General features: G+C 38.2%; 1 protein-coding gene across 1 annotated transcript in view; it reads left to right on the top strand.

Moving 5' to 3' along the window:
• Positions 1–586: 586 nt before the first annotated feature.
• LOC308695880 (NACHT, LRR and PYD domains-containing protein 3-like) overlaps positions 587–20,399 on the top strand; it is a 108,773-nt gene continuing 88,960 nt past the window's right edge. The window contains exons 1-7 of the mRNA XM_081374140.1: positions 587–792; positions 1,623–1,751; positions 5,299–5,403; positions 5,754–5,855; positions 6,087–6,171; positions 18,251–18,446; positions 18,541–20,368. Coding sequence (XP_081230266.1) covers positions 1,693–1,751; positions 5,299–5,403; positions 5,754–5,855; positions 6,087–6,171; positions 18,251–18,446; positions 18,541–20,368 — 2,375 coding nt within the window. The 5' untranslated portion in view covers positions 587–792; positions 1,623–1,692. The remainder of the gene's footprint in view (positions 793–1,622; positions 1,752–5,298; positions 5,404–5,753; positions 5,856–6,086; positions 6,172–18,250; positions 18,447–18,540; positions 20,369–20,399) is intronic.

Raw genomic sequence — 20,399 nt, forward strand, 5'->3', positions numbered from 1 at the left:
TCAGTGCAAACGGAAGGCATTTCAGTGTAACCGGAAGGCATTTCAGTGTAAAAGTCATTTGTGTCATTTTGATAGTTTATTTTCCAATTTGAAATGAAATGAGCATAAACGAGAAAACGGCCCCTTTATTCGTTTTTTTTTTTTCGTAAAAAAATAAATAAAAAAAGCCTAAGCCTCTTACGTTGTTGATTTATATTTCAAACAAGAATTCGACATTTGCTCGCAATGTTTTTCTTACAAAAAACCTCATCATTTTGCAGGACAATTGTCTATCGCCACTGACATGGGCTACATATTTTTTCCGAAATAAGGTCCCATGAGCCGGAAGCGGAGGGGAGGGACTAGGCTCTCTATATACAACAAAATGATTGAATGTATAATACAAACCTTAGGATGTCAGCCATTTACAATATCCAGCATCTTAGATAACAGTCCAGAAACAGGGAATATAACAGATGCACTGTTGAAATGTGTATTTAAGAGGTTTTAAACAGGATTAGAGATATATGTGGTATAATATCCCGCTCCAGTGCAGTAGGTGTCGGTGTGCAACTGTTCAGCTGTTCCAAACCCTCCTGTAAAACACACACGAAGAAGAGGAAAACGAAAGAAACAACACCTGTTGACACCTAAACCTGTTGCTCATTAAAAACACTCGCGGCCATTTATGAGTTTAATCCACAATCCATCGAGACTAGCAAGAGATTCTGAGAACGACGCGCGCGGACTGACAACAAGCGTTACTGAGTTTAAAATACTGATAAACTCTCTTCTTAGTGGACAAGACTGCAAGTAAGTTTAATACATTCTCCATTACAGTCATTTGTAATTATTAGGAACTTTATATTGTTTATTAAGCGAGATTTAAATGTGAAGTTACAGAAGGCTGTTCTTCTGCTACTCCGAACAGACGAAGAATCTGCCAGAAATTACAATATTTTTAAGTTAAAACATGAAGTTTTATTGAGAAAGGGTTATTGAACATGAATATGTTTCTGAAAGTTTTCTTCCATTTCCTCTTCAGTTTTAGGCTGTTGTTTTTGTGATGTGAAATCGAAAGTATTTTTGAAGCAGACATTTACAGTAGACAGACAGATGAAGCCTAACGTCAATGAACAACAATCTGCTGTTATTAAACTGAATATTTCAGTTCATATATAGCAATTACGATTATATACAGTATGCATTTTATAATTCTGCTTACTTTTACTCAATCAGTTATTTTAGGATCTTTTGAAAATAATGAAATCAACCATCATTGTGAACTTGAAGTAATGATTAAATGACAAACGATTCAACAATTAATAAAGATTGGGTAAATATGATTGTAAAATGATAAACTGTAATAGAGAATATAACAAATCAGGTTAAATTTTCTCACTCAAAGTTTTAAACACAATTGCTTTTCCCCAATGAATTAATATTTAGAGTCAGTTAAACTCATTAAACAATCAGAAATGATTAAGACAATTCGGTTATTTTACATGGCAATATATTTGTCTGTAACTCACTTTATTTTCTAGATAGTTTTTGCTGTTGCTGTTGTTGATGATAACTCAGCATTCTTCATTATTGTCTTAAATAAGATGTTCTTCATCTGTGTAAAATGGTGTCATCTCCAGGTGATGCTGAAGGATTGAGTGTTTCCAGAAAGCAGTGCTGATCAGTTTTCAGTGTCAGTTTAGCTGCAGTATGTCAGAGGAAAGAGGAAAGGACTCTCTCTCTCAGACGAGTCTCTCAGAGAAACACAGGTAAGACTGCGTCTGTTTTCATCAGTTTAAACTCCACTGGACTTTGTGTTTCCCTGTCAATAACTAAAATTTAAGCATTGTTTTAGATTTGCAAATGCTTTACACAACTTCAATTTTTAACTTATTAAATTAAGCCCTGTTTGCTCTATAGAAAATACCACAGTTAATAATTTGTTAATAACCTTCCAGACGCTGAATTAATCCAAACTAGAAAAATGCATTTCCGGAGGAACTGCAAAGTGTGCTTGCTCGGGTGCAGTGCACTAACGTTAGCAGGTAGTGGATAGATGCGAGATGCGAGAAAAAATGCAAGAATGCGAGAAAAAATATGTAAAACTGTCTTTTATTTTTGAATTTAATTCCTCAATCAGTCCTGGACCGGCATTTTCTGTCTTCCGCTGAGCCCTGGCCGTAGACAAATCATATGTTTTACCCTGTCAATGCAGTGGTCTGCGTTGCGCTGATCTTATTCACACTATCGAGTGTAGGTGCAGCATTCTAACATTGAGTCATAATGAGCTGTTTGTGAAGAAATTATCCGCTTCCAAATTATGTCATTTTAATCACGAAATTGAAACATGTTGCTCTTTATGGTGTGCGAGTGATAGAGCGCGGCAGCAACGAACCATCAGCTTGCAGCGTAACAACATTGAATGCTCGGCCGAACAGCTGATCATAGCTGTACAGGGCGCCTTATTATTTTCCATCTCCATAAATATATCTAGTAGTAAAGCTAATGCAAGGGCTAGAAATCTATTAATCTTTTGCTGATACTTCCTTAGCTGTGTCTGAAACCGCTCACTCGTTCACTAATCCCTACATAGTGAATGGCAGTTGAGTGCACTACATCAGCAAAGAATTCGGACGCTGACATAATTATCACGCGCCAGAGAGCTCAGACAATTTGTCATAAACATTACCTACCCATCTTTAATATTTCCTTTTTTTGGCTGTATGAATTGTATGTAACAATTGTATGTATGTATTTTTCACGTTTATTGCGTTATTTGATAAAAAAAAAAGATAATAAAAACACTTGCTTCTCATATTTATTTACTTTTTACATTTATATGTGAAAATAAAAGAGAACAAAACACTACACAACACATTTGTTTATTCAAATATAGATATAACGGTATATATAAATAAATAACCAGGCGTCTGGTCTTATAAATGATTGTTTTCTAACTCGCGTGCACCGTTGCCATGGTTACATTTTTGTTTATTTTTCATTTGCGCTCTATCGCCTTATTGTGTTGGATTGTGGGAAATAGTGTCGCAGCAAGTGTACTACATCCTATGTACACTCGAATTCAGAGAGGATTGTGGGTAAAAGTAGTGAAGAATGTAGGGAATGATGTCGTTCACTCAGAATTCGGACACCACTACAAAATGGCCGACACCCTAAATAGTGCACTATATAGTGGATAGGGAGCGATTTCAGACACAGCTCTTGTCATTATGGAGAGCGCAGTTCACGGTTGCATAGCAACAACAGACGCCACAGGAGAACAAGCGCTTGTGGAAAGGAGACAGCGGTGCGCTCGTGCTTTCCACTTGTTTTTACACATCTAATGTGCGTTCCATTCGACAGGGTCCATACGCAATGTTCACTGCTCCCCTACTCCCTGAGCACGGTATATCAGTTAAAGTGGACTTCACTGAAAATAGCCGCTCATTTGAAACGCCCTGCAAATGTCATCAAAGAAAGTCAACGACGGAGTCGCGCAGATTATGATATAACATAAATATATATAGGACTACATTCATATTTTATTTTTTATTATTATATTATATATTTACAATTATATTGCAGTATTTTACAACTACCTAAAATAAAATCACTTTACTTCACAAACTAGCTAAGCTGGCTGCATTCACTGAGGTAAATTATAATCATCAAAAATAGTATATGTTAAATTCACAACAATAACCGTTAAAAATACTGTCATTTGTATAACAATGGCGAAATGTATGAATACTTACACATATACGTAAACTCCTCCATCGTTAGTTATGACCGTTCTGACTGGTGATGACGTGGTGCGTGAAATGACAGTTGGGTGATCTTCGCTCTCCACTTCCTGTGAAGTGATATCGATGTTCCCTTATTCCCTATGCCGTGCGCAGTGCCCTTCGAACTGAACATGTTCGCTCCCTTCGGATTACAATCTAACTTAAGATGGCGGAAAACCCTGTGAAGTCCACTTCGCAGTCCACTTACGGTCAAATGGAGAGCGACGTTGTTGATTGTTTGAGCATGTGACTGTGCGTTTCTCCTTGTTTTCTATTGTTATGCGCAGCATATTTCCCGTGCGCACAAACACAGCCACAGACAATGAATTGTTTGATCGGTTAGCGAAGAAGAGCATGATGTATTTTGTATAAAGTTGTTTTTTTTTTTTTTGTTATTAACTGCTTTGAGAACTGGAAATGCACAATTCATGCATACAAATCTGTATATATTAATAAATACAGATGATGATTAAATTAGACCAATGCAAAAAATGAAATTCATGCCTGCATTTATTAAGACAAACCTAGTAAAAACGAATGCAGTTAACACTGACTTGGCAGCTCTGTGAAATGTAATACAACAGTGCCACCTACTGTCTAAATGCATTAACATTAAAAGTGTGAGGAAACTCTTGCATAGACATTGGTAAATGGGTTTGTCTATTAGGCTGAAATAAAAAAAATTCAGATCTTGTGCTTCCTCACATTATTCCCCGAGTTCATGTACAAAGTTTGGTTTCGATACGTGACAGAGTTCCTGAGATATGGACGACTTCCTGTTTGGCGACTACGCCGCTGATTTCGTTTGGCTGTGACGGGCAAACGCTTCCAAAAATCAAAAATCCTTCTAGTAACTTTTGTGAGGCTTGGTCCAAGGATCATGTACGTCCAGTTTCGTGAAGTTCGGACCAAATTTGTGACCTGTGAAACTTTAGATTCGCTTTCTGTTCAATCCACTATGGCGGACGAACGACATGGACTCGTGATGTCATCTTCGCGAGCAACTTACACCGGTACTGACCGTACGTTTTAAAGTTGGAACGGTGTCTCTGTCTCAAAGGGCCTAGGCGCAGAAGCTGGCCAAAATTTTTCTCCCGGGAATAATAATAATAATAATAAGAAAACTTAAGAAGAACAATAAGTGTGCTGCTTTCAGCAAGCACACTTAGTTTTTAGATCATACAATTATTGACAAACATTAGGAAACAACTATACACTTACTTTAATTCAAGTATGCAGACACAACTGTGTCACACAGACATTTCTGCTCTCTATTTCTGTCAATAATCAAAAACTTGACATAGTCTCTTAAATTAGAGTGACGTATTTTTTAACATATTTAATCGTTCTCATGTATATTAATGTAATCGTTTAACTAATGTGAGGCAGTAAAATAGTAGTTAACTAAAAAACTGTAAATTGTGTGAGTGTGTGTATTTCTGTGGAGGATTAGATAAAGACACAGATGTGTTTCAGACACAGTTGATCCTCCTTTACTAAAGTGTTTTCTCTCTGTTCTTTGTGTCATCAGTGTAAGATCAGGCTCACATGTGTCCAGCTCTGTGTCTCTGAAGAGTGATCGGTCTAAAGGTGGACCACCAAACTTCAGTGAGAAAACACCATCATCTAATAAAAGGTATTTTGTGTGTTTACATTACATTGTTGTATTATTTGTCTACAGTGGTTTATGTGAATGAACTTGACTGAATAAAACAATTAGCCACAATAAAACTCGATTCCTGGGAATCTTATGAAACTCATTCAGTAACACAATTACACAGGCAGCCACAAGGAGACATAAATACACTATGGAAAATAGATCATGAAACTAAACGTATATATGTTTATCCATCCGACTGTGGTCACAAATGGACAAATGCACAGCTATACTGCATTTAATTACTATTTGAAACATTTAACCTTTTCAAATGAGACTAAAGTATCTCCTGTACTAAAGTGTTTTCTCTCTGTTCTTTGTGTCATCAGTGTAAGATCAGGCTCACATGTGTCCAGCTCTGTGTCTCTGAAGAGTGATCAGTCTAAAGATAGAGTACCAAACTTCAGTGAGAAAACACCATCTAATAAAAGGTATTTCATGAGTTTCTAATTTTTTGTCACACATTGACTGTGTTTTAAAGTTGTATCAGTGAATACCAATCATGAAAAATTTTTAGATAAAATATTTATCATTATTTATCATTGAATACCCAACAATTTGATCTGATAAATATTTATCAGAGTATTCACAGCTAATGCCTTTTCTCTTTCTGTGAATTTTTTCCTGGAAAATCTGTATTTATTTTATTTATTTGATTACAGGCTTCAATACGAGACATTAGACTCAGACGTTCAGACTCACAGGAACCACGAGAATTTCAAAGACAATCTTCTAGGAATCTTCCAAGTAGGAAAACACATTTTTATAAATGTTTAATATTTACAACAACAAATATGTTATTGTTACAATGGAACTGAGACAAGAGGCGTGCGGATCCATATGCAAAGCCTTTTATTTACAAGAGATGAGTTTAGAACAGGTAGGGGCCCAAACAAAGGCATACAGGTATGATATGGACAAGACAATGAGCATTCCAGGGACAGACGAAGGTAAACAAGCGGAGACCATAATCCAGTGGACAAGGCAAGAGGATAAACAAGCTAACCAGGCTAAAGTCCAGGCATCAGGCAAACAGTATCCAAAAAGGGCAAGATGAAAGAGGTAATCCTAGGCGAGCAAGAGTCCAGAGCAGGAAGAGAGAGGGCAGAACACGGGAAACCAGGCCAGGATCAAAACAAGGGCAAACAAGCAAGATTAAGACTAGGAACACTACAATAGGCTCCATAAAGATGCTATCAGCTAGACAGTACTATAGGCTAACAATACTCAGCAATTGGTGAGCTTGTGCATCAGTGTTTTATAGTCCCTGTGATTGACTACAGGTGTGGAAATAATTAAAGCCATGGAACATGGGAAATGTAGTCCAGGGTAACCTGTAACTTTGTGTACAGTGAAAAAGTCTTAATGGTGAACAGGTGACCTCTGGTGGTGAACGGATGAAAACAGTAGGCCTAGAATATGTGACAGTTATTGAACAAAGAAATGTAATGTAATTCCCCCATATCACTATTTTTCCTTTAAAGCACTTATATATTTTTTATTTTTCTATTTATAAAAAATAACAGCTGGATAACATGTAAGTCTTTTAAAGGGACAATGTGTAACTTTTTAGGTATTTTATTATCTAAAATCAATATTTTTATTCATAAATATGTCCTCAATGGTGTACAAATACCTCTGCCAATGATCTGACTTATCCTCGTAAACGAAGAATTTATTATCTTTATATACATTGGACGGGTAGGTCCACGAAGGCTTCCATGTAGTTCCGCCATCTTGAAAAACTATAATAGCAGAGAGGGACAAAAAGTACTAGGCCAACGCGTTTCCACAACGCGTTTTCGTTCAGAGCCCGCGTCACGTGACTGAAACCAGCAGAAACGGAGCAGAGCAGTGAGAGGCGCTTTTGTCGCTGCCCCGGCAAGTTTAAAAGGCTGCACTGCACGGTTAAGTCACAGGATAACGAGTCCTCTTCGTCGAAAAGTCCACAATAAGACCGTAAAAGGAAACGTGACCGGAGATTACAAAAACAAGGGTTATAATGTCAGGATAGCTAATGCAGGAGAAAGCTTTCAAAAGAGACGCTGAAGTTGCCTGCTTTCTTCTCGACAGTTAAGTCAATGTTACGGTCTTAATAACAGGCTTTTTTTTTATTGCTTGGTTGTGTAGCCTACTTTATTAGCCTATATAGACCAGCGTTTCCCAACCGGGGTGACGCAGCACCCTTGGGTGCCTTCTGGCGAGAGCAGGGGTGCCGTGTAAAAACATCAAACATTTAAAAATTGCTAAAATGTGTAAAAAAAAATTTTTTACCATCAATCTCGGATCCTCGGAAGTCTCTAATAACAACAAATAATGCGCACAAATTTATAATAAAAATGCAAATCATAGGTTTTCGGCGTTGAATTGCGGAGGTTGCGCTTGCGCGTGATTTTATTCCCGTGCCTCATTTCCAGTGCGTCCACATAAAGCTGCCTATTTTTCATTGATGCGCTTACAGTCAAATAAACACGAAAACATTGTCACAACGTCCGTCTTGCCGCGTGCGATTAATGTTTTTCAGTTTAACGCGTTAAAAATATTTAACGCAATTAAAGCAGCATACGATTTTTTTTCTGTCATCCTTTGGCTAGCGTTACATTATAATCACGTTCTTCTTCATGCAAATGCTTCTAACCATGCAAGCGAGAAAATACAAAAGAGAATGCACTGTCTGTGATGCTGACAGACGACGCGCGCCAGAATCGACTTCTCTTTCGCGCTTTCGCTTTGAGTATCCTCATGAGAGCAGTCTTAAATTGGTTAAATAAAGTCTTAAATGAACGGTAAGAGTTGTGAGAAAATGGGACGCTTGTGGGATCCACATGTGACAGTGCAGCAGTGACATCAGAATCAAATAACTCTTCATTCATAAAAAGATGCCATTAAACAATTATTTGAAATATACTGTCTTTATGATGTTTCTACATTAATTTGGAGATTTACTGTGAAATTATTACATAAAATATATTAAAAACAAGCTATCTTGTGCAATTATAACAAAATTATCCTAATAATTATCCCATTATCCCAATTATTATCCCAATAATTATCCCATACACTGAGTGAGCAAACATTTAGGTGAGATTTGCAATGGTAATTGAGCAATGTTTATATATGAATAAAAAACCTTAATTGAATATGTCATTATGTAAAGTGATCTCTTCAGAAGAAATGAATGATTTCCTAGATTTTAAATGGATGGACAAAAAAAAAAACCTTATAGATATATCTATATGACAGTAGGCCTATACGGCAGTTCTTCTCTGTGGTATTGAATATTTATTTATTTATTTATTTATTTATTTATTTATTTATATATTTATTTATTGCATTAAGTCAAGTCATACATAAATGTTTCATTCATACATTCATAACATGCATGAACAAAAAAAAAAAGAAGAAAAAAAAGGAACAGGAAGAGGAAAATCTTATGGTACTTGTCACTTATTTGTGCACATCAAAAAAAAAAAAAAAAAAAAAAAAACAGCACATTTCAAGGTATAGTATTGAAGGATTCAAATTTAAGAATATGTTTTCAGATGTGCTTCCTTACATAACATCACGGTGAAGAATACTGATTTTAGCATTTGAGGTTTTAATTTAGATAGTATATAAACTGAGAAAGTGATTATTGAGTTTACAGCAAGATATTCCTGCCCGACCTGTTTTTCCTTTGTAAGTTAAATGAGTCAGATCACGGAGACGCTAACCTATTGTCTTTAATGGCTCTTGGAGCAAGAACCACAGTCCAGACGTTGAATCGTTTGGCTGATTGGATTAGCACATATGCATTTGAGTGGTTATGCTGATTGGATTGAGACTGCTGGTCTGGGGTGGGTTACCTTAACCTGTATACTCATTTAAATGCTTTGTTTGAATTTGTCTCCACCTTCAAAAGTCCCTCCTCCTAAAATGCCTATAAGACACCATGTAAATTTATATACTTTAGATTATGTTGGACGAATCCGCAGCCGCGCTCAATAAAGAATAACTTCTGTTGAACGCGATCCCAACTGTCTCACTGGTCTCTGCTTTGAAGAAAGAAAACTTTACAACAGATGGTGCCGTGACCCGGATGGAGACAAAGGAAACTCAAAGAATTTTAAGCTCAAAGAACTGAATCTTGAAACTTCAAGCTCAACAAAAGATCTGACAAAGATTGCCAGACTGAATCTTTCCAGCTTCCTCCAGATTGAAAACTTCAAGCTCCAAAAAGATCTCAATGCCTGACTGAGTTCCAGACTGAATCTTGAAACTTCAAGCTCAAAGATCTCAACAAAGCTGACTGAGTTCCAGACGAAATTTTTCTGTACAACCAACGATTTGGTGAGTTCTCACTCCATTCAAAGAACCAATGCAGACCAGTACAAATGTTATCCTCTGCGCCGTTCAGAGAAGTAGTTAACAAACAGCTGTAGAGTTTGGTTAACTAAAGATGAGCCTCTAAAAAGTTTTCTTTAAGAGATGAAATTGACCCTCTGTTGTTGGCAGGGAAGATTAACAGTTACATGTTAATATTGTGTGTATGTTCTTGCTAGAGAAGACCTATCTGTAAGCTAGAGAATTAGCTTTAGAATTAGATTTAGCCTCATGTGCTAATAAGATTGTACCCTCTGTTTGCAAGACAGTAGAGAGACATTTTTTTAGTGTTTGTTTGTGGTAACAGAAATTCACAAAATGTTTAGGAAAAGTACTAGACAGATTACACCTTTTTGGACAGATAGTGAATTCAAGTCTTTGTTATCAGAGCACATGGACTCCATCATGACTGAGAAAGTCAGATTGAATTTAACAAAGAAATTTGGCATTGATGCCGACAGAGTGTGGACAATTGAAGATTGTAAGAAGGTACTAGGAGAAAGTATTCGCAAGAACGATGTCAAAGCCATTATCTGTTGTCACAGAGAATTTAGCTTATCCATTGCACAAGAACAAGGTCAGTTTATTGCTAAATTAACCGATCAGAACAAACAATTGCAGACTCACATGTCCTGTCTCAAGACAAAGGTGGGCCATAACAAAGCCTCAACCAAATGTGAATTAGAACACCAACAGTCAGATGAAAGCTATCCTGCTTTACAGTCTTTTGATAGTATAGAGGACAAGGTCAATGCAAATGTAAATGCAGTTGAAGTGTGCGTAGCTAGACAAAAGCCTCAGGGAAAAGGTGTTCATACAGTTTCATTTGCAACCCCCATATTGCAACCACAAGCAGTCAAAACATCTTTAGGTCCTAAAGAGATCAAGAGAATTGCTGAAAGTTTGCCATCAGTGCAAAGAAATTTTTCTGAGTTTAGGAGAGAGTTGTCCAAAAAGATGCGGCTCTATGATATGACTCTAGCTGAAATCACCCAGCTAATATCACAGATCTTGACTGAGTCAGAATTCAATGATTTTGAAAGTGCTGTAAACAATTCTGAACTGCAACAAGCCAGTAAAGATGAATTGAGAGAGGAAGTTCTGAAAGTGTTAAAGGACATTGTTGGACCGAAAGTGGACTGGTCGAAAATTACCAATTGTGTACAAGAGAAAGAAGAAACTGTGAGTGAATATACTGAGAGGTTCTGTCAGGTAGTTGCAGTGTACAGTGGAATTGCAGATACTGCAGAAAAGATGCTAGGTGATAATGGTCCCCTAGTTCGCACATGGTTTCAGGGACTTCTGTCAGAACATAAAAATGCATTGCCTTACTTAGAACTAACATGGTCCAGTAGAACCCTGCAAAACAACTTGCAGTTGTTTTGGACAAGTTAGCTACTTGGGAAAGAGACTCTGATGTCCAGGCAAGAGTAAAAATTGCAGCAGCTTCTTTTAAGGTAAATTCAGAGAAACAGAAACGCAAAAGTCCTAGAGAAGCCAGTTGTTCTTACTGTGGCAAGCACGGACATTTTGGAAAAGAATGTAGAAAAAACAAAAATAACTTAAGACAAGTTAACAACGTTATGCAGATTGTACTACATTTGTTTGCTACTTTGAAGCAACCCCTCCCCTCGTCATTGGACTCGTGGGTAAGCTTTTTGAGGTGTTAGCAATTTGGGCTGTGATTGCTTAATCTCCCCAGTAACTCACAACAAAGATGAAAGACTTATTGACTGTCACAGCCTTTGTTTGGGGGACATTAAGTATAGTCACGGCCTTAAATGTTACTGCAGAACATTACAATCAGACACCATCCTCTGTTAATTATGTTTATTAGGACTGATGTTTCACTGGAGAATGGAAATGTGCCAATTTTCTCACACACTGTACAGTGTGTACACAACACAGGGACAGAATAGGACACGGACAAGTGAGGTGCCCTGGGAAGAACTGACGCAACAGGCGTTCGGGGGTGAACTCAGGGTGAAGACACTACCTCATAGGCCTTTCCCGATTTAGTCCATCCTTACCTCACTGGTCCATAGGTGTCAAATAAATTAAAGGTCCCATGACATGAAATTTTCACTTTCTGAGGTTTTTTAACATTAATATGAGTTCCCCTAGCCTGTATATGGTCCCCAAGTTTCTAGAAATTTCAATCGGTGTAAATCGAGCTTTTGCTATCTTTCTCTGCCTTTGAGAAAATGGAGGCTCATACGCGCTGATCTTGAATCTCCTCTTTATGACGTCATAAGGAGAAAATGTTACCTCCCCTGTCTCTGCTTTGCCCGCCCAGAGAATATTTTCCGCCCATGAGAAAATGCGATAGGAAGTAGGAACGCGCGCGCGCGATTTTAGTTTGTCCACGAGAGCTATTATGGCTTTTGAGCGAGCGAAGCATAACAATTGCTCAATAATTGGATGTACAAATGAACACTGAAGGGTCAATACAGAGCTGGGCTTGCTGAACGTCTGAAACTAAAGTCTGGATCACTCTCTTTGGCTCAGCTACACACCTCGGACAAGTAAGTCAACAAATTATATATAAGTGTGTTGCTTTACTGTTTATGGTTACCTAGCTTGTTACACGTAGAATGTGGCTGTCACATTAGCTATGCAGTTACTTGCGCTAATGTAAAGGTAGACAGCATCAAGTTACACACACTGTAACGCGAGTGTTGTACATTTCTTTGTTATTTGGATAACCGTTTTCCTGTTGGTTATATGGCGCGCGCGATATCCGCATTTCAAGATCGCAGAGCTTGATGTAATTTTAATAAGATAAATACAGACGTTACAGATCTCTCATGAAAAGGCAACAGTATGTTAGCGTTAGCTACATGATAATAACTGTAAACCATCCGAATAAATTACCGTATCCAGACATAATATTTTAAACTAACCATTCGGAAACGTCCTGCTGGAGCCGCTGAGTTGCAACTTCTTCATCCGGATCCGATTCTGGGTCAAACTGAAATGCTTGAAAGACTGCGTGTCTTCGTGCCATTGCAATATATCCAACGTAAACATGCACGCCACGGTACCGTTGCGCAAGATGGTCAAGGCCATACCCACCCTCCACCTTGCGCCGCCTTTCTCCTCCTTATTAGTATTTAAAGCTACAGACACCGAAACGGCCTGTCTGAAGGAAGCTCATTCTGGGACTGGCTTGTAGTGGCTATAATTCTGCACCGAGGCTGAATTTTTGGAAAGAGATTTCAGATACAGTACTAGGGACCACTAAGGCCTATATTAAAGCCTACAAAAAGTAGCATGTCATGGGACCTTTAAGAAATAGGGAAAGAATGAAACGACAACAGTAGACTCTGAAAACGATAGAACCATAGTGTTTAAACTGCTACAACCGTAGTGTTTTGAAGAAATACTGCTCTCTGTTTTTCTGTTTTCTGTCTTACAGTGTGCAGATAAAACTTGATGGCTTTTCCGAGATCCATATGCAACGACCGTCTCATCTGCGTATGAAGCCCCAACCTCAAGAAGACAACCAGACCCACTGCTGAACGAACTATCACAAGAGAAAATGAAAAATACACAACGCAGAGAAAATTCACGGACCCTAAATTGCATGTTCGTTTCTGTGTCAGCATGCAATTACAGATGAACAACACAGAGCAAGTTATATGTGCCTGTAATTTACACCAGTTACAAGAATGAACTTTATGTGTCTAAATTTGTATTTTTGTGAGAGTTTTTAAGAACTCTCAAAGAGGGGACTGAAGGATTCAAATTTAAGAATATGTTTTCAGATATGCTTCCTTACATAACATCACGGTGAAGAATACTGATTTTAGCATTTGAGGTTTTAATTTAGATAGTATATAAACTGAGAAAGTGATTATTGAGTTTACAGCAAGATATTCCTGCCCGACCTGTTTTTCCTTTGTAAGTTAAATGAGTCAGATCACGGAGACGCTAACCTATTGTCTTTAATGGCTCTTGGAGCAAGAACCACAGTCCAGACGTTGAATCGTTTGGCTGATTGGATTAGCACATATGCATTTGAGTGGTTATGCTGATTGGATTGAGACTGCTGGTCTGGGGTGGGTTACCTTAACCTGTATACTCATTTACATGCTTTGTTTGAATTTGTCTCCACCTTCAAAAGTCCCTCCTCCTAAAATGCCTATAAGACACCATGTAAATTTATATACTTTAGATTATGTTGGACGAATCCGCAGCCGCGCTCAATAAAGAATAACTTCTGTTGAACGCGATCCCAACTGTCTCACTGGTCTCTGCTTTGAAGAAAGAAAACTTTACAACAGTATCAAAGTAGTATCGTGACAACACTAGTGTAGGGTGCCACACATTTTTTTTAAATTTCAAAGGGTGCCTAGACTGAAAAAAGGTTGGGAAACACTGATATAGACAGTAGAACATAGTTAAAAGTTAAACAGGCTCTTTGATGAATAGCAGCTATTGAGTAAAGTAGAGAAGGCCCTAAAAACAAGGTTGTAAGTTTTGTTTGTTCAAAACTGTAACATTCGTTTGTTTGTTGTGTCAAGTTGTAGTTTGTTTGAAATAAACCAGTTAACCCGAAGGAAAACTCGATGAAGTGCTATTAGAGGACATCCTGTCATAGCTTTTTGGTAAGGGTGTCACGATTTCGATTTTAAATCGAAATCGATCGAAATTAATGCTCAATCTCGATTATCGAATCAAAAAATGGAACCGTCGATGCTGTCACGCCCCCATGTCACGTCAGCTCAGCTTGCCAAGCGAAAAAAAAACACGCGTGTTGAAGTTCTGCCGGTCAGAGCTGCCAGCTCTCACGCACAGAAAAATCACGAAGCAAAGAGGACACGGAGACCGACAGATTAGGGCAGGTTACTTCATGATATAAAAAAATCTCAGCTCTCAGATTCTGTCAATTTTATTACGAAATTCAAACAATAAATACCGTTTTGGCGCTTGTAAATGTTACGTGACAGATCCCTAGCGCACGATCATCTCTACTAGCTAATAGTAAAAAAAACACGAACACTGTTGAAAGATACAGTACAACTTACCGAAATGTATATTCCTCATACATAATATCGATCAATCAGTGTTTTTCTTCAGTGTGAAGAGGTCAATAACATAGCTGGAGAACAATTATGTAACATTTACCTCAGGAAAGCCATTTAATGACCATAATATAGGCTATAGTATAGCACGTAGTTGGCAAGAAAAAAATAGCTATAGAGAGTATTTTGCTACATATGTGTTCTATATTACATATTATATTTCTTACTTATATAATTAAAAAAAATGTTATTATAATAAAAAACGCATTATATTTAATTATTTTTAACCTTAAATAATAGCCTACTTCCAGTTGATAGGGCTCTCTGTATGTTTACAGCATTAGGTGAGTTGTTTTTTTGTTTTGTTTTTTGAGACAAATTAACGCCTTATTAATCTTGTGTAGCCTACCTAATGTTTATCCAAATGAGTCAATATTAAATCAAATCACAATAATTGAATTGAATTGAAATAATAAAAAAGCATAGCTTACCAGAAATTGTACCATGTAAACATTGTAACATGTTGTCACTAAACCTAATAAAATTTAGTTTTGAATGTTAGTGTTAGTGAAAAATGTTAGTGACAATCACAATACACTTATTGGCCCTCATTTATCAATCTTGCGTAGAAACGGGCGTATATATTGGCGTAAGATTATGCTTACACTCCTCTCATCGCCTGATTTATGAAGCTGTGCGTACCTTTGAAATTCTGGTGTACGCAATACCTGCCCTTGATAAATGCCGCGGCTGAAAACGATCGTCATTAGAATAACACGCCCCTATATATTCAAGTCTCCGCTCCCCCCACGCCCTCATTTTACGCCATGGACACACGGAAGACGGCAAATTAAAGAGAAACTTCTTTGAGAAAGAGAAAGCGAAACCAGGGAAGTGGAAAGAAACAAAATTGATTTCTAGATTTTTATTATTAATGACGCTTATTGTTATTTAGAAGAAGAATGTCGTTATTATTATTTGTATTATTATTATTATTTAAAATAAGAAGAATGGCATTTTTATTATTTTGTCAGTCTGAATTATTTTTTTGGTCATTGAAAGCCTTTCATTTCTAAACCCAGTCCGTGCATACCTGCCGGGCCTAACCCTGGCCTAACCATCGTTTCAAAGAATAGTACAACGGCGCGCGCGTCGAGTATAAACGCCTCGTTCGTTTGGGGAGGTGCGCGCGCAGTCTGCGGAGACTCGCGCTGCGGAGCCAGGCGAAAGTATAAACAAAACGTCAGGTAAAGCGCACAGGCTCGCAACTTAAGGAATACATATGCCTACAAATCAAATGCTTTGGTAAAGTCACACAAATTAAACATTGAAGTCCATGTTGCACAAAAATAAACACTTAATTTTATAATTACTATGTTGCTGTTTTTTTACAGTGGGTCATAATATATTATATCTTTTAGTTTGTCAGTGCGTTTTGTGGTGTTAGGAATTGTTTTTCTGCGCATTCCCGCACTCAAAACGTGCGTACACCACCTCCTGAGCAGGTGTAGGATTTGAGCGTGCCGTACGCCAAAGTCCATATTGATAAATCTCAAAGTCACCGTGGTTTTGGGTGTACGCCCGGTGTACGCTGGAAATTTGGTGTACGCACTTTTGATAAATGAGGGCCATTGTGATGCAATTTTTTATTTTTTTTTACAATCAAACAAATCGAGAATCGAATCGAACCGTGACTTTAGAATCGAAAATGTAATCGAATCGAGGATTTGGAGAATCGTGACACCCTTACTTTTTGGTACATAATGGCTACCGTAGATGCAATACGCATTTGAAAAAGCGAGGCGCTAGAGAGCACTATTTGTTTGATTGCAAAATACAATTTCACCACTAGATGGGAGAAAATCCCACACAGTGTCCCTTTAAAGGTAGGGTAGGGAGGAATTTTGTTTGTTTTGTTTGTTTAAACTGTCTTTATATACCAATACATAATTAAAATGTAAGTGCTCTGAAAAAGAGAGTATAAAAATCGAGTGACTGTAGACCTTTTAATCTGCAATAAACACAGCTCATTATTTCCATCCGGGACGAAACAATTGATTGGTTTGGGCGACTGTCACTCTCTCTCGCAACCATGGCTACCACCCCTGTTGCTACAAGATCTGCCCATATGCGCGCACCCGTTTGATTTGAGGAGTGCAAGAGAGGCTCGGATCTACGAAGAGTAAAATTATGGCAGAGAAAGAGCATTCAAAATTTAAAATGACCTCCTCTGCTTCGCCCTCGACCCCGGACCTGTCCACGAAGCAACGATGCGGTACTTGTCTCCGGAGTGTAACGTTAGTCCTCATCAGAGTCAACAATGTTTTCATCATGAAAATTCTTACATGCAAAACACCGTATATGTTATGAATCTTACACGAAATTCACCTTCATCACAGTGTAACTGATGGTAATAGAAAAACGTGTATAAATGCAACCTGTTTTTAGCTTTGCCTTATAAATATAGCTTGTTACCGAATCAAACAAAATATATTTTAAACTTTACCAGTATCGATATGCTAGCTTGATAGTGAGTAGCCCATTGAAAGCCATCTTATTTGTTTATATTCATAGTGATAAAGTTAGGTATTTTATTACATGTGATTCTGACATGTCACTGCATGCACTGCGCTCGTTCCTCTCCACTCGTCTCAGGTAAATAAATGTTTCTTCCAGCTGAGCCTGAGCGTTTGGCGTCGCGTTCATGTCCTGCTGGAAAATGAAGGAAGCATGAAGTGCTCTGGAAATGTCCTGGTAGACGGCTGCGTTGACTCTGGATTTAATAAAGCACAGTGGACCAAAGTCCTCTTTTCTGATGAGAGCAAATTTTGCATCTCATTTGGAAACCAAGGTCCCAGAGTCTGGAGGAAGAATGGAGAGGCACACAATCCAAGATGCTTGAAGTCCTGTGTGAAGTTTCCACAGTCTGTGTTGGTTTGGGGAGCCGTTTCATCGGCTGGTGTTGGTCCACTCAACGCAGCCATCTACCAGGACATCTCCAGAGCACTTCATGCTTCCTTCAGCAGACAAGCTTTATGGAGATGCTGACTTCCTTTCCCAGCAGGATTTGCACCTGCCCATACTGCCAAAAGAACCAAAACCTGGTTCAATGACCATGGTATCACTGTGTAATTACTGTGTGATTTCATGTAGTATTCTAATTTTTTGAAATCCTGTTTTCGTGGGTTTTATGAGCTGGAAGCCCAAATTATGTACAAATAAACAACTAAATACTTGAAATCGTTTAAGTTGTGGGCCCTGAATCTATAATCTATGGCAGTTTAATGTTTTGAATGGAATTATGGAAATAAATAAACTTTTCCATGATATTCTAATTTTTTGGAAAGGGTCTGTAGATATTATAGTTGTATATAGATATTATACCAAATGTAGATGCAAATTTGGTTTAAATTATTTTCTCTTACTTTTGTTTGTAGGATCTTGAGAGCAAAATAATCACATTTCTGAAGAATGAACTGCAGAAGTTTAAGAAAATATTACAAAAAGAGAACACACAACACTTTGTAAAGGACTTTATTGAGAACAGATCCAGTATCAAAGAGTCAGCTCTTGATCTCACACTACATTACCTGAGAGAGATGAAGCAAGATGAAGCTGCTGATACACTAGAAGGTAAGAGACTCATGATCATCTGTCTGATTGTCTCTTATAAATGTATGAGAGAAAAGGAACACTAAAACAATCTATTTTCTGTTCCTGTGTTTAGATGAGCTGTTCTTCATTCATCAGCTGAAATGTAGCCTAAAGAAGAAGTATCAATGTGTGTTTGAAGGAATTGCGAAGCAAGGTGACTCCACACTTCTGAATAACATTTACACAGATCTCTATATCACTCAGGGTGGCAGTGAACAGGTCAATACTGAACATGAGGTGAGACAGATTGAAGTTGCTTCCAGGCGTCATGAAGCACAAGAAATACAGGTTGAATGCACAAATTTGTTTGAAGCACCTGAACAAGACGAGGAGATCCGAACTGTACTGACAAAAGGAGTCGCTGGCATCGGGAAATCAGTCTCTGTGCAAAAGTTTGTTCTGGACTGGGCTGAAGGAAAAGAAAATCAAGATATCAGCTTCATATTTCCTCTTCCATTCAGAGAGATGAACTTAATGGAGAAAGAAAAACTAAGTTTGATGGTACTTATAACTAAATTTTTCCCAGAGACAAAAGGACTGAACCTTACAAGAAGGAATCAATTCAAAGTGCTGTTTATCCTTGATGGACTGGACGAATGTCGCCTTCCTCTGAAGTTTGATTGTAATGAGACGTGGCGTGATGTATCGTCACCAGCCTCTCTGGATGTTCTCCTAACGAACCTCATGAAGGGAAATCTGCTTCCTTCTGCTCTCATCTGGATCACCACCAGACCAGCAGCTGCCAGTAAGATTCCTCCTGACTGTATCGACCGGCTGACAGAGATACGAGGATTCAGTGACGCACAAAAGCAAGAGTACTTCAAAAAAAGATTCACGGATGAGAATCAGGCCAACACAATCCTAGATCACATAAAACAATCAAAGAGTCTCTTTATCATGTGCCACATCCCAGTCTTCTGCTGGATTTCAGCCACGGTTCTCCAGAACATTCTGGAGGAGAAAAGAAATGATGTGAAAAACACTCAGGCTGATGAGATCTCTAAAACACTGCAGGAATCAAACCCTGAAGACACTCCCAAGACTCTGACACAAATGTACACACACTTTCTCCGCTTTCAGATCCAGCAGAGCCGCCGAAAGTATGATGGAGAATACACACCAGATGTTTCCTGGGATAAAGATGCCATCCTTTCACTGGGGAAACTGGCATTTCATCAGCTGGAAAGAAGCAACCTGATCTTCTATGACACAGACCTGGAAGCCTGTGGTATTGACGTCTATAAGGCATCAGTGTACTCAGGCATGTGTACCCAGATCTTTAAGGAGGAAACAGGGATCGTTCTTGGTACAATGTACTGCTTTGTTCACTTGAGCATTCAAGAGTTTATTGCAGCCCTTTATGCACATCTGTTTCTAGACATCAACAAGACAAGTGTGTTTGATCATGAGTCTACAGAACAGGAAAACAGAAATGAAACCATGATTGATTTTCTCAAGACTGCAGTGGACAAGGCGCTCAAGAGTGACAATGGACACCTGGACCTTTTCCTTCGCTTCCTCCTCGGTCTGTCACTCCAGTCCAATCGACGACTCTTACGAGGTCTGTTGACACAGCAAGACGGCAATGACCAGAGCAACAAGGAAATAGTTCAGTACATCAAGCAGAAATTAGAAGATAATCTTCCTGCAGAGAGATCCATCAATCTGTTCTACTGTTTGAATGAACTGAACGACCAAACTCTGGTGAAAGAGATTCAGACCCACCTTAGCAAAGGAAGTCTCTCATCTGGTGACCTTTCACCTGCCCAGTGGTCTGCTTTAGCCTTTGTGTTGTTGACTTCAGAGGAAGAGCTGGAGGAGTTTGAGCTTCAGAAATTCAAGAAATCAGACGAGTGTCTCATTAGATTATCGGCAGTCATCAAAACCTCCAGAAGAGCTCTGTAAGTCTTTTAATATATTTTGTCATGTTTT

The sequence above is a fragment of the Scardinius erythrophthalmus genome (genome assembly GCF_964197995.2).
Source record: "Scardinius erythrophthalmus genome assembly, chromosome: 9".
NCBI lineage: Eukaryota > Metazoa > Chordata > Actinopteri > Cypriniformes > Leuciscidae > Scardinius > Scardinius erythrophthalmus.